A 14,431-nucleotide genomic window follows, 5' to 3' on the forward strand; every position below is an offset into this window, starting at 1 on the left:
AGTCATCATCCAGTCAGTTTCAACAGTTTGTAGGTTAACTGTAGGTTTTTGGATTTTTGGATTATTCATTTCTTTGTTATAACTTCATGGCTGTTTGTATGTGTGAAGAATAGTTAGAAACTGCCTTTAACTTTTATTACACTAATGGTTTAAACTTAATTCACTGAGCATGTATTGTCATCTCAAAATTATATTACATTTGAAGAAAGGACAGCCAAGCTATTGTTTTCACAGTTTATTCTCATCCTCCCTTTTTCTGTGCATGTGTGTTCTGCCGAGCAGGCCTCAGAGTTATCTTCACTTTAGCCTTGGGGCTTCTCTCCAGCAGCAACCTGTGGGCGTGATTTTCACATCGGACGATCTTCTGAATATGCAAATGCAGGGTTTTTATACCAACCCCATCCCTGAGCTCGTTGGTTCGGACTTTGAATGCACCATGTTCATCTGTCTGTCCCCTTCGTGTTTGTACGAAGTAAAACCTCCACAAAAGCTAAGTAACTGTCTCTGAGTCCTTATTCATTATTTCTGTGTGCAGGAAGCTGAAGGGGAACGAACCTAATTACCTATTTTACAATCCTGTTTAGAATCTCCAGTTTCCTCACAGTATGTTTGACGTGATGTTAAGCTTTTCCTTTTAGTTTAGCATTAAATTGTAATTCTAAAGTTTACAATTTTATTCTTTACATGTAATTGTCATGGATCCTAAATGTATGGTTTGTGCTGCTTTCATACTTTAATCATCGCAGATTATATTGCATTTGATTTGAAAAGTCAGTTAAGCCTGGACAGCGGGTAGGATTTCCTTTTCCTGACAAATAGTTTAAGACATTCTGAGCTTTTTCAGTGACAGAAATTCAGGTTGTCTCAATAAATCAACTTCCAGCTGTTCTTTTGTGGATAAATCTATCATGTTGGAATAAAACCAGTCAATGCAGAATAAAACTGAATATTTTATTGAAAAATATCTTTAATCTTTTTTTAATTTATCATCTGTCTTATTTTTTTGGGCTTTATCCCTGCCTAACTTTGAAAATAGCTTTTATAAATGAAGTACAGGACATTAATCTAAGGAACAGACTTTCACCAGAGGAGGGTTTGACTGAACAACCTTTAATAAAACCGCTGATCAATGCGCTTTACAAAAAGAAGCTGAATGTGAGACAGAAATGATTATCGCTGCTCGTCCGGCTGTGCAGGAGACTCAGACGATCGGCTGCGTCTCTCTGATCAGCCACTCCAGGGCCTGCTGCCGGCCCTGCCGCTCCAGCTCCGCCCCCACCACGTCCCTGCACCGTCTGTGGTACTCGTTCACCCAATCCCGCTGCAGGACAGAAGACAAGCCGCCAACCGTGAGGGGGCTTTTTATGGCAACTCCCACCACAGAGAGCAGAACCCGAAGAGTTAAAGAGCTGGAATTCTGTCATCAGAGACGACATGTTGGACTTTACCGATGTGATGATGCAAAAATCCCACCCGATCACCCCTTGATCTGATCCCACAGCGTTCCAGAGGTCCTTTTATTTCCTGATGATGCAGTTTTTTAGCCAAAATCCAAAAACCTGCGTCGTTTTCTAGGGCATAGTCATTAGGAATTCACCTCAGAGTTGTGGGCGGTACTGTTGGCGTGGAGCAACCCTGCTCCCCTTTCTGTCATCCATCTGTTTCTATGCTTTCCTGCTAGCTTACAGCCCCTCACAGCCCCAAGTTAACGTTAGCGGTGCAACAGAAACGGCAGCAGCAGCAGGTCCATCCATCCGTCCAGTTCTGATCCAGATTCCAGCTCAGACCAGGAAAACAGAGACGTTATATCAACCTGACTACGGATTCTAAACATCCAGCAACTTGTTGCTCTATGCTGCTTCACGGTTCTACCCCCCCCTTTTTTAATCACCTTCCTGCCCCCCCCCCCCCATTCTTCCCTTCTTTTCTTGTCCGTCCGGCCCAACACAAAACTGCTACAAATATAAGTGAGATGAATAAAGTTTAGCCTAAATTACAAAAGGGGTTTGTTCAAATATACACCTAGTGTGTCAGAAGATTCATAATCCCATTTGTAAAAGTAAACTAATATCCAACACAAGAGGCCTTCAGCTCTGATCTGTCTGCTCAGCTGACAGACAGGACAAGTAAAAAAAAAATATGGTAACAAAGATGCTGATGGATCTGTTTGTCTGACAGTGGATGTCTTGTGGCCCCGCCCATTGTATTTTCAACGTCACAAATGCGATCTCTTTCAAATGGCCTTTTTTCATCTGCTCCTGATTTACAACAATTTGAATAAAGAAATCCTCAGAAATGCAGTTTTCAGCTTAATTTTCTTCAAATGTGTCCTCCATCATCAGAAAAATGCCACAAAAACCTGTTAGAAACACCAGAGATGCGTTTTCTTTGACAGAGGTGCTGGATGGTCTTACCTCCCTCTGAGTGAGCAGCTCTGTGTTCATCATCTTGACTTGGATTGGGACCAAAGTCAGAGGCTCAAACGTCAGGCTTCCCCTGTTTCTGTAGTTGTACTGCAGAGACAGAGTTTGTCATGAGGAACGGATCAGGAACCTTCCAGCTCTCACCTCGTGTCCCGTAGACCTACTTTGGGCTTCGCCGGTACAACCAGGACCACATTTTCAACACGAATCCCAAACGCTCCCTCTTCATAGTATCCGGGTTCTGCCACAAACACACAAACATGAGCTCCAGCGAACCTCTGTGCAGGACTTTGCAGTACATGCAGTACGAGTACATGAGCTTTGCTTCTGCGGGCAAAGCGTGAGCCTCTGTTCAAAAAAATGTCATTGGTTTTTACAAAACCACCTGAAACACCCGAGCAGTGAAACAGTTTCTCTCTGGTCATCGTGACCTGGATGAGTGAAGGTCCACAGTTCAGTGATCGCGCCGTACCGTCGCTGACGATCATGCCGGCCTCCAGAGGTTCATCGGCGAAGGTTTTGTAGCTGATGCCACAGGGACCCTCATGCACGTTGAGAAAGCAGCCCACGCCATGACCCGTTCCATGAAGGTAGTCCAGTCCAGACTCCCAGAGAGCAGCACGGGCGAACGAGTCCAAGAGGTGTCCTGGAGGAGGAACGAAACTCAAACTCAAACTCAAACTTTATTTATTTATATAGCGCCTTTCATTTTGGTTAAAAACACAAAGCGCTTAACACAAAAACAGATAAAACAGTCATAAAAAGTGAAAGTTATTAAAAACAGAAAACAAAGGACAATCACACAAAGAAGGTACCCCTCCCTCACCACCCCCCGCCCCCACCCCCACCCACCCAGTTACCCCAGTAGAACCGTGAACAGAAAAAGAACTGCAGTTGAAGAAGGTCTGGCTTGGTACTGCTGCGAGGAAACGATATCATGGGGATCCATTCATTCCAAGGCCCAGCCGGACCACAGGGGCCATTACCGCAGCGCCCGCCCAACACAGGGCAGCCCAGGGCCCCATCCATGGCTATTAGACCACAGAGTGGGACCCCAGCCCGCCCAACCAGAACGGGCACTGCAGCAACGGAACGCCCTACAGGTCAAGCTGGTGGTGCCCAAGAACGATGGATCCCCCAGAGGAAACACTGGAGTAAGAAACATCAGAATAAAAAATAAAAATGATCATAGAATAACAACAATAAAAATAGAAAAAGATAAAAAATAAAATAAGATATAAGAATGTTAGTAATTAAAAAATAAAAAAATAAAAATGTCAGTGATTAAAACATAACCTAAGAATCATTGGTAAAATAACAATAAAAAGAATTGCATATTAGAAACAAAGATAATAATAGTCCTTACAAGAAAATAAATAATTAAATATGTAAATAAATACCTCAATTAATAAATAGGGGGCTCAGATTTTTTTAGAGGAAAACTCAGAACCCCCCCCCCCCCCCCCAATCCACGAAAAGCCCCAAAGTGAGGAACTGCCCTAACGCAGCTCAGTCAGAGTCGCACCCTCAACCCAACTACTCTACAAAGGCGTGGCCTCAGGAGACGACCACACACCCCAGAATAGAGAGGAGTGCTCCACAGTCCCTCTAGGCAGGTCTGAGGTTTGCTGCTGAAGGACGGACAACCAGCTATCAAACCTTTGTAATGTCGATCTAGACATGTTCAGTAAAAACATGACGACCCGTGTTTGTGTAGCTTTAGACACGCTGACCCAGACCAAGGTCCAAATACGTCTCATGAGGACCCAGCAGCAGACATCATCCGCCAGAACCGGACGTCCTTGACCGGAACCGGACACCCCCCATATCGCTTGAAAACACCGTTTTGACCCGCTGACCCCCACAGTTTTTCCTGTTTTAAGCTTTAATAAAAGTTTTTTTTTACCGTGTCAGTTTTGAAAACAATAACTGTTTTCGCCCCATTCAAACTCAATAAAGCTATAGTTTGTACCGTCGACCTAACAGTTACAGCTTTAAAACTCTGAAAGCTTTCTGAGGCTTTACATGAATTTTCCTTTTCCAAAGGCGGTTCCTTTGTGTCGTTTGATTGACAGGAGGGGGAGATGCTCACCTTTAGTTCCATTGGGGAAGATGGCGGCACTGACTGCTATGTGTCCCTTCAGAACATACGTGAAACATTCCTGTTGGGGAGGCAAGACAACGCAGGAAGTCCTCAGGTTCGGGATAAATTCAGTTTGGATGCTCGTCAAGTTTGTTAAAACCGATTATATAAACAATGAGACCTTTTCATAAGCAGAAGGAGTCCCAAAGTGCACGGTCCGCGTCACATCTGTTGTTCCATCTCTGCAGAGGTGTTCATAATGAGTGTTAATGAGTAACCAGGAGGTGATCAGAATGAGCCGGCGTCAGCAGAAAGAGAGGGAGACCTTACATGTACTGAGCTCCAGAGTCGATCAGGTAAACCTCGTTCACGGTGAGAGTCCTGTTGGTTTCGGGCAGAGGTCTGTGCGGAAGAAAATGTTTCAAAAGGTCAAATGTACCGTTCAACAGGACTTCTCACACCGAGAAAACGCATGGAAGTCAACTTGATCTGACCCGTAATGTATGATGGCTGCATTTGGGCCCACGCCGGAGATGGTGGGGAAACTGAGGCCAACGAAATCTTTCTGTTGACTACAAACGAGGTTGGACACAAACACAACACTCAATCACGTCATGTTTACAAGAAAATGTGCCAAAAACAGGGAAATGACGTGGCTACAGATGAGCAGGAAAAGAGTTCTGAAAACCAAAGTAATTACTTCAAAAATAAATCACAAATGTGTCAAAAGTGTTTTTCTGAAACTGTCGACTAAAACACTGAATTTCTAAACAGAACACTCCAGCAGAGGGCGCTGCTGAGTCGAAGCAGAAAAGCATGACATGCCATCATGACTGTTCAGGGCTGCTCATTCCTGGTCCTGGAATGAGCAGCCCTGAACAGTTTCACTAGCTCAACACGACAAGGAAACGAGGAAAACGCATTTCTGAAAGATAACCAAACAGAAAATCTCACCTGCGTAGTTCTTCAGCCTTATCAGCAGCAGAGATTTCGGTCACTGTGCCTTTTGGGATCTGGATCAACAAAAACCAAAACAGGGTCACAGCAGCACAAAGAGACCCAGACAAGAGAAAAGACGACACGGGAACGCAGGAGGAAACCAAAATAAGAAAAACCTCCATAAAAAAAGCATACCTCCTTTTCCAGCCAAGCAAAGAGTTCACAGAGAGCAACTGCATCCTTGATCTGTGGAAGAGACACTCATTTATCAGCAGGAACAGCCCCCCCCAGCATAAAGAAACTCCGTCAGACACGGCTGTGATAACGTACATGCGCCCGCTTCATGCCTTGAACCTCCGTCGGGTTCTTCACCGCCTTGGCGAGGCACAGCGGCGTGTAGGGAATTGGAGTTCTGTGGGGCTGAGAGATAAGACGATCATTACATACATGTATGTATGATGATCACACGGGAAGGTACTGAGCTTCCACGCTCTACACACTCACTTCAAGTACGGTAAAGTACTATAGACATCAGCAGCTGGATCCTTCCAGCCTTTAGAACTTCAGCTTTTCTGGATGAATCCTTGCAGGACTGAACCAAGACTATGTAAGTCTGACACAGTTGTGTGTGATTCTTGTGAGATACACACGCATATGTGTGTCTTTCCTCGACCGTTCCACGTTTGTCTAGCAGACTTTTCATGCATGAAGCACAGGTGTATAACTTTTAGATCACGTATACGGCGTACAGATCACGTTCAAATCATGCAAGTGATGCACAGATCAATAAAACAACAGCACAGTAATCGGTTCATGTTCTAGGTTGGTTTGTGTGTTCTTTGTGTAGTTTCTTTGTACTTCTGTGGTTTTTAACGTGCTTCAGTCCTGACACATCTGCGAAAATTTCACCTAAAGACTTTTCTCACATCTTCCATTTTCATTCACGTATGACCAGTTTTCATCCGTGCAGTATGTGCTAAATGTACGTAGTGACGCCTTTAGGGAGAGGCAGGTTATGTAGCCGTTACTATGACAACGCGTCACACCAAGTTGTGTAAAACGATTTCATGTCAAAAATACGAAGAATTAAGTACAAATATTTGATTTAATCTTTATTTCTTTTTCATACCATGGTCCGGGTGAATACTCGATTCTGATTGGCTGCTGGGTGTGGCTTAAAAAGTGATAACCCCACCCCTATAAAAGTAGTTCCGGCCACCTAGCTTAAATGTTTCGTATCACTGCTCTGGCTTCTTTAAAACAAACTTTAGCTTCATCATCTGGACAAAAACAGGCGGTTAGAGGAGAACATTCTCTCTGATCTGATGCTTTATTTAACACATCGTGATCATCAGCATAGATATATGTTTCCTTTGCCGCTGCAGTCGAACGCGCCGCGACATGTAACGAATAGTCCACTTTTTGTGGAAAAAGTGATCTAAACCGAAAAAATAACAGGAATAAAGGACTAAAAACTGGTTGAATATTTATTTATTTTGTAAGTGACCGTAGTATCAGCGGGTTAATGGCCTTTGAAGTGTGCTCCTTCTCTAAACCTTTTTGACAAAATATCCATGAAAAGGACGTCACGGTTCTCAAAACACACATAAAAACTTAAGGAAGGCTGAACATAAACAAATATTCAGGTTTTTTTAGTTTAATGCTCTTCTGTAATGTGTCAAAAGACAAGAATTGGTGAATATTTTACAGATTATTACTTCAAACATAACTAAAAGAATGTTATCACAGATATCCATGTCAGATTATTATTTGAAGCATTTGAACTAGAAGGTCTGAGGCTGTAAATGAGCTAGACTTGGAGAGAACAGCGGATTCCGATAAATGGGAAGGTTACGGTCCGCTGACACTCTACATGCGTGTCGTCTCACCTTCGGGATGACCTGAGTGAGGCAGCAGCTGGCCTTGTCGCAGATCCACACTTTGTCCTTGGGGCCGAGCGCCGCGCAGATCGCCTGCAGCTCCGTGTAGACGGACTCGTAAGGGAAGGTCTGGACGCTCATGTCGGGCCTGCTGGGCGAGTCCAGCTGCAGGTGGTCTCTCAGGGCGGGGTCAGAAAGACGCTTCAAGTCCACAAACAGCCTTAAGAGGGGGGGTGGAGTCGTTTTAGTAATGGCAATTTTCAAAAAGACTTCTGCAATAAAACTAGACTCAAACTGCTGGTCTGACAGTAAAACCAGCAGAGTTTCTGAGGAATCGCTGTGGAGAGCTTTTCTAACCAAACAACCAAAATGTGAGTTTCACTTAGGACGCTTTGTCCCTGCATTCGTCTCTGGCAGCTGTAACCATCCACACCTTTAGGGAAGGAAAGACAGACTCCCACCCATCTCACTAGTAAATTCAGGCTGGGAGGGGGGGTCACAGTCCTTGAACCACTGGAGTACTGCCACCCGTAGCAGACAATGGTTTATTCCAGCCACCACCAAATAAAGTCAACTCGGTCGCCATTTTTTCAAGATCCGGACGCCACCATGTTAGAGCCAGACGTCATCAGTGATCGGTCCGAGTCGGTCTGAGTCAAAGTTTCTACGGCAACCACTCTCACCAAGCAGCAGTGAGCTTGTTGGGAGGCCACGCCCCCCCACCACTTGAAAGTGGGCAACACAAAATCTGTCAAAGGTTCTGAACATTGGGGCCAACAGGCTCCACCTACTTTTATTGAGGCCCCTGATTGGTCAGGTTCTAACTTGAACTACAGAAAAAATATGGGGAAAAAATGAGGATTGTTTAAATAAACGTATCAGATCCAGAACAGTTCTTAGACCAATAGAACGACTGAATAACAGTTTTTATTTCTCTATTGACGTCTATGGGTTTTGGGTTCTTGAAGCCACTTCCTGTTTGGAATGCCAGGGGGCGGAGTCACTGATTCTAGTTCTCATGTAAAGTCAATGGAAAAAGCCCTGAGTATGCACGCGCACACACACACACACACACACACACACACACACACGCACACACGCACGCACACACCCACACACGCACACACCCACACACACACACACACAGCTTTATCATTTCCCTCAGGGACACGGCGATGCATTAAAAACAATGACACTGTTCTGCTGTAGGATGTCTTTACCTTATTGAGTTCATCCCAAATATGGCATATGCAAAGAAAACTGGGTTGTATTCAATGTCGGCACCACGGAGGTTGAAGAGCCCTGGAAGGAAAGAAAAGTCACTTCTTAAGGGAAGACGTGGTAGAGACACTTGAATTATTGGAAAAATCCACGTTTACTGTTTCATTTTAGCTATTCTGGCCACTGAACGGCGCTCTAGGATGACATCACACCATTGGGTTTTAAACATGTTCATGCTTTTAGATCAAAACAGAGGACGCTTGGTAAAAGGCTGTACCTGCAGCGGACATGTTAAACACAGGCATGCAGCTGGAGACACAAATGTCTCTTTTTCTCAGCAACATGACAGAAACGTTAAGAGTTGACATGACTTACATGCAATCTCATCCAGTGCTGTGGCAACAAACCAGTTGATTTTCCTCTCTGCCATCTTGCCTCGCAGCGCCGTCACCTTATCCTGCCAGGAGACGCCTGCAGGTAGAGAGCTCCTGGTAAACATGCAGGGCTACCAGATACCAGTCATTGCAAGCAAAAATACACATACATATATGACCTTCAGTAGTACATTTCAGACATAAATATGACTGTTAGGAGCAGCTAACCTGCATGCTCTAATCCCAGGATGCGTAGTTGCGAGCTGGCCCTTTCAGGCCGGTCTGTCCAGACCACATCGATTAGATTGTCCTGCACCGCCACCAGAGAGTGGCCGGCGCTGGTCAGCGCCTTGGACATGTTCTTCCACTGGTCTGAGGCACAACATGACAGGAACACGGGTAGAATTGTAGACAACAGACAGAGCAACAACAAGCATGTTAACCACATCTTTTCACGTAGCGTATTTTCCCCGCTGTGTGACGCCAGATTACAGGCTGCACCCAGTCTAGTTTAAACTATAAAGCCCCGTTTCCACTGAGCGGTCCGGTCCAGTCCAGAAAAAGTCCGGTATTTTGACCGTTTGCGTAATAAAATGGACCCATTAAACCGGACCGCTCGTACCATTTTTGGGCCCCCGTTTGTTGTAAGTCCATAGAAAATGGAACGGACCGGTTAGGGCGGAGCTACTGTTGAAGCCTGTTGATTGGCTGAAAGTCATTACATCAAAAGAAAGCAGCGGTTTTCCTCCTCGCCGCCCGCCATCTTCTCTCTGATAACCTCAAATGTTTTGTAGATACAAAGAACCAAAACCAAAGGAGCTGCTGGACGACCGCCATTGTTGTTGCTGTTAGCTTCACCCCGCATGGACCAGGACGGTCCAACTTTGAGTGGAAACGCTCACCTGAATGGGCTGGACCATTCTGAACCGGACCGGACCGGACCGCTCAGTGGAAACGAGGCTTTAGAGTCAGAGATCAGACTTCATGACTTACATTCACAGGAACTCCAGAACTGCTTTGTAACACGCCACACGTTAGCCACATTTTGAGTGTTCGCGTATTCACAATAGCCGCAATTCCCAACCGTGTTTAGGAAGGTGTCACAACCCAGACCGGTACCGCTAAAACAAACGTTACATGATTACGCAAACTCCCAAACTTTTTAGTAACACGTAAAAAAGTACACAAACCGACACGCTAAACGTTAGCCACGTTAACTGCGTTAGCGTATTCACAATAACACCCAGCCAAACATTGTGACAGAGCACCGTGAATCTCTCAGAATCACTTTGACAACAGTAAAATTGACCAGATTTAATCCACATATAAACCACTCTGGATTATAAAGACCACTGTTGTTTTTAAATTAAATTCAGGCTTTTAAGCTCGGTTTATATGTCTGAACATCCGGTTCAGACAAGACAAAAGGAGAAAATGATTCTGTTTTATGGTGAACATCAGAAGCAGCTTTTGCTCCACTGTGTTCAGTCCTTTCGCCGAAACAGTTAAATATTTTACCGGGAATCAAGAAGGACTTTATCCCCTACCAGCAGCGATGATCCAAGGATCCACTCCCACTTTGGAGTTTTCTGGCAAAACGCTGATCAGCCAGTCCTCCTGGGAGGGGGTCTCCTTCAGTCCTGGACAAAGCAGGTAAAGACAGGTGAGCTAAATCTGTTTACTGACAATAACCAGTGATGAATGAAATCCACAAAGTCCTCATCATCTGGATGTTTTAAGGCTGGAAAACTCCTCACTACACGCTTCATACATGTTTCTCACATGGACGTGAAGATTTTCACACTGTCCCTCGTTTAAACTCTCAAAGTTCAAACCTTCATATTAAACTAAGTCCAGTATAAAGACTGAAAAAGGATCTGATGGCGATGAAAGATTCATGTGCGTGTGACAGCGAGGGTGAAGTGTGATATGACGAGGAAACGCCACTGATGATCATGTTGTTGGAATCTCACAAACCCTTGTTGATTATTTCACGTTTGTTCCAAACATTTTGACTCTTCCTTTTGTTTGCGTGTGTGTTTTTCACATGTTTAGTGAAAGGACCACCTAAAGTTTTAGCATCTCTAAGAACTGAGTGTGATAAAAAATGTAAAGTTTAACCTTTACATAAGAACATGACTGAGTAAAAAGACAATCTATACGTTATAAAACCTTATCATTGACCCCAAAGTCACAATTTAAACGCCTGATAACACAACCTGTCAAACAGCCACTATGCACATCTTTCGCATTTTCTTCGTATGAAACGTCAGTCTTTCGTGTTACATGCGTGATAAACGTCATTCATACGTGTTTCTCATCATTCATCGATGGGTTTCAGCCGACGGGTCTTTATGTGAATTCAGTTTATGTATATTTTACGTAGTTTATCCGCAATTATTACGTAAATCTTACACAGTTGTGTGTGATTTTTGTGAGATGCATACACATGTGTGTCTTTCCACGACCGTTCCATGTCTGTCTAACAGACTTTACAGGCATGAACCACAGATGTATGACTTTTAGATCACGTATGCGGCGCACAAATCACATTAAAATGACATCATTGATGCATGAATCACTAATGAATTACAGATAAACAGCAGAATAATCAGACGGTTCATGCTTGATTGGTGTATTAAGTTACGGGTATATCAATCAGTTGACCTTTCACCCCCTCCAGCAGCCTATACCAAGTGGGGGTCTCCCGCTCCCCCTGTCCCCCCGTCGGGCTGCCTCAGCTGGCGCCGACCATCTCTCTTGGAAGTGATGTGGACCAGAAGAATCCAACTGTTTCATGAAGACAAAGCGTTACGAGGGCCGGCCGCGGCGCTGACCGTGGTGCTGACGTGATGGGATTTCTGCTTCCGTGACGTTCGGGTTTACGTGTTCTTTGCGTGGTTTATTCGTACTTCTTTCGTTGTTTTAACACGGTTCACTCACGATATATCTGTGGAAATGTCACCTGAACACCACAACTTCTCTCACTTTCTCCACGTTTTTTTTTTACGTATGACCGATTTTGCTCCGTGCCACATGGTAAAATGTCCATATTGGCTGTGCGACACGGCCTTTACTGACTCAGCTCCTCGGAAGGACGAGCAAGAACTTTACCCATCTTCATGAGAGTCCAGTTGTTGTCCATCTGCTGACTGGCCTGGAGGAAATATCTCCCATCCGTCCACATGGCAGCGTGCTGCTCCGTGACGATGGCGGTCCCTGATAACACATCAGTTACGTTTGTTTTTTTCAGCAGAAAAACAAAGATTTTATCGGGAAAACAGCTAAAATTATTCTTTAAGATATTGAGAGAAAAAAAAGGCTGGATGGTATCTGCTAAGCCACAAAGTTTAACTCCATCACAAAACTACCAAACACTGTTTATGTTAAAATAAAAATCGGATGAGAAAATCCTACCGGCAGAGCCGTTGAATCCGCTGATGAACTCACGCCTGCAGTCACACGGTGCAATGTATTCACTCTGGAAGTCACAATGTGGAAACACGGACTCATTCATGCTATTCACAGAGCCCTGAGGGCTGATGATGCTGATTCTCACACTAAAGTCTGTTTTATGCCACACAAACAGAAAGAAGATGGAAGAACATCAAACAAACTTCATGGACCACCAGTTGATCAGTGGAAACAATCCTCCTGGAACGCACCGCCGGGGCTTTTATGGTGACTGGCTCAGAGGACGGGTTTGGAACCAGAGTGAGGACAAATGCTAAACGCCACAGCGTTAAAAAAATAAAAAGTAAAAAACGGTGTCTCCACAACACAGATAGAGAACAAATGCAGGAGGGGCCTGACAATAGTCAATTCATTAAAGCCACTTGTGATAATAAAATGGTTTAAGGGAGTCACCAAGACTCAGTAGCTGCGTTTCATCATCACAAATGTAATTTGTTTAATTATATAGTCAATGGAAACGGAGGAAGTGATGTGTTTTTGGAACTTTTGATCAGGATTGTCTTCAATTCAAATAATACCTAAAGGAGAAATGAATGAGTGAACATTTGTAGGGAAGTGACCTTTGGCTCATTATCCCTGCTTTTATCTCTCCTCACTCAAACTACTGTAACTTTTTTTAATGGGTAATAATAACGAAACATCTGTGACTTCTGGCTTCCTGTTACATTTAGAATAGATTTAAGATTTTACATCCAGCTTTTAGAGCCTTGCAGAAACAAACCCGTCTATATTTCTGACCTAACTCCCTACAGTCCTGCACGTGTCTAGAAGTCCACTGATAAGAGTCTTTCATGCGTCCCAAAGACCTCGCCGTTCAGTCTGGTCAACTTTGGAACGACGACCCCCCCGTCTCTGCACCAGACTGACTCGGTCGAGTTAAAACGGTTCTATTTAGAGGAGCTGCTTTCATCTTAACTAGTGTTTTATTTAAATGCCTGAGTAAGTTTCTCTTTAGGTTTTACCTGCTTTGAGCCTCTTGTACTATTTTATATTATTCTCTGTTTTTTAGGCACTTTGTGAGTCGCTCTCTGTGAAACGTGCTACACAAATAAAGATATACTCACTTACTGTTACTATTTTAAGGTCTTCTTAGCTAATATTTGTTAGTTATTTTCAAAAATAGCAATAGACTAGAAGCTTTATTAATCCTAAAGGAAATTCAAAAGCGTCCAGCCGTCTGCATTCACAAGCAGCCCCAAAAAACAATAACAATAGAAAAAGAGGTCAACCATAAAATCAAACAAAGATCATAACCTATTCATTAAATTGATTAATTAATAATACATCTATAAAACATTCAAAATGAAAATCTAATACGATTAGGGCTTTCTTTGATGCTGTGGGGAGGGGTCCTGTCTACACATGCTCATAATCACCTGATGCGCGTCTCCAGACGGGATGATGTAGGCCTGGATGGGCTCCGACACATATTTACAGTTCCTCATGGCGTTCCGGAGCAGCCGGAGCAGCTCCCCGGTGATCTTTGGAGACATTCCTGCGTCTGGAAGCACACAAACATCCAATCCCATGAGGAGCTTGAAGGATTTCTCCACTGGGATGCAAAATGAAGCAAAGGGTTGTTTGATTGACAGACTGGATCGTTGATATTTACAGAATATTAACTTGTTAGATTCTGACGCTTTTATGCCAAAACCAACCAGGCTCCGGATTTCCCTTAAAGAATCCACCAACTGAGCGTTTCACCTGTTTTTGGGGAAGCCATGCTGACGTCACCTGACTGGGTTCTACAGTAGAGCTGGGTCAGTACACCTGTGCAGTCTACCTGCTGTACGGTTTCTGTCACAGGTGAGCTACTACACCTGGAGAGGACAGCCTGCGGGGTTAAAGTCTGCGACGACCTCCCCTTATCACGCCGTAAAGACCGGAAACGGGAGGGAACGTCGCTCCTCGTGTCTGTTTAGTGAACAACTTCCACCGGAAACCAGAAAAACACACAAATGCTGGACACACAGCGCCCGCGTGCGCGTTACACTACAGACCAACGGAAGCGGAGGACTGCGAGTAACTGCTGACTGT

The 14,431-nt window shown here is 44.2% G+C and overlaps 1 protein-coding gene across 4 annotated transcripts in view; it reads right to left on the reverse strand.

Annotated features, from left to right (window-relative positions):
- Positions 1-1,089: 1,089 nt before the first annotated feature.
- Positions 1,090-14,431, reverse strand: part of xpnpep1 (X-prolyl aminopeptidase 1) — a 13,778-nt gene continuing 436 nt past the window's right edge. For 3 of the 4 annotated variants that reach the window (XM_023951380.1, XM_023951415.1, XM_023951464.1), the window contains exons 2-20: positions 13,771-13,895; positions 12,338-12,401; positions 12,035-12,139; positions 10,468-10,560; positions 9,149-9,292; positions 8,922-9,017; positions 8,546-8,627; positions 7,335-7,545; positions 5,776-5,865; positions 5,641-5,691; positions 5,461-5,519; positions 5,001-5,078; positions 4,837-4,908; positions 4,688-4,748; positions 4,516-4,585; positions 2,896-3,069; positions 2,588-2,664; positions 2,415-2,513; positions 1,090-1,321 (exon numbers count right to left, since the gene is read on the reverse strand). In XM_023951380.1, coding sequence (XP_023807148.1) covers positions 1,202-1,321; positions 2,415-2,513; positions 2,588-2,664; positions 2,896-3,069; positions 4,516-4,585; positions 4,688-4,748; positions 4,837-4,908; positions 5,001-5,078; positions 5,461-5,519; positions 5,641-5,691; positions 5,776-5,865; positions 7,335-7,545; positions 8,546-8,627; positions 8,922-9,017; positions 9,149-9,292; positions 10,468-10,560; positions 12,035-12,139; positions 12,338-12,401; positions 13,771-13,887 — 1,863 coding nt within the window. In that variant the 5' untranslated portion in view covers positions 13,888-13,895 and the 3' untranslated portion in view covers positions 1,090-1,201. Of the gene's footprint in view, positions 1,322-2,414; positions 2,514-2,587; positions 2,665-2,895; positions 3,070-4,515; positions 4,586-4,687; positions 4,749-4,836; positions 4,909-5,000; positions 5,079-5,460; positions 5,520-5,640; positions 5,692-5,775; positions 5,866-7,334; positions 7,546-8,545; positions 8,628-8,921; positions 9,018-9,148; positions 9,293-10,467; positions 10,561-12,034; positions 12,140-12,337; positions 12,402-13,770; positions 13,896-14,098 lie in introns of all 4 variants that reach the window. The other variant, XM_023951334.1, reaches the window with a different exon arrangement.

The sequence above is a fragment of the Oryzias latipes genome, chromosome 1 (assembly GCF_002234675.1).
Source record: "Oryzias latipes chromosome 1, ASM223467v1".
NCBI classification, from domain to species: domain Eukaryota; kingdom Metazoa; phylum Chordata; class Actinopteri; order Beloniformes; family Adrianichthyidae; genus Oryzias; species Oryzias latipes.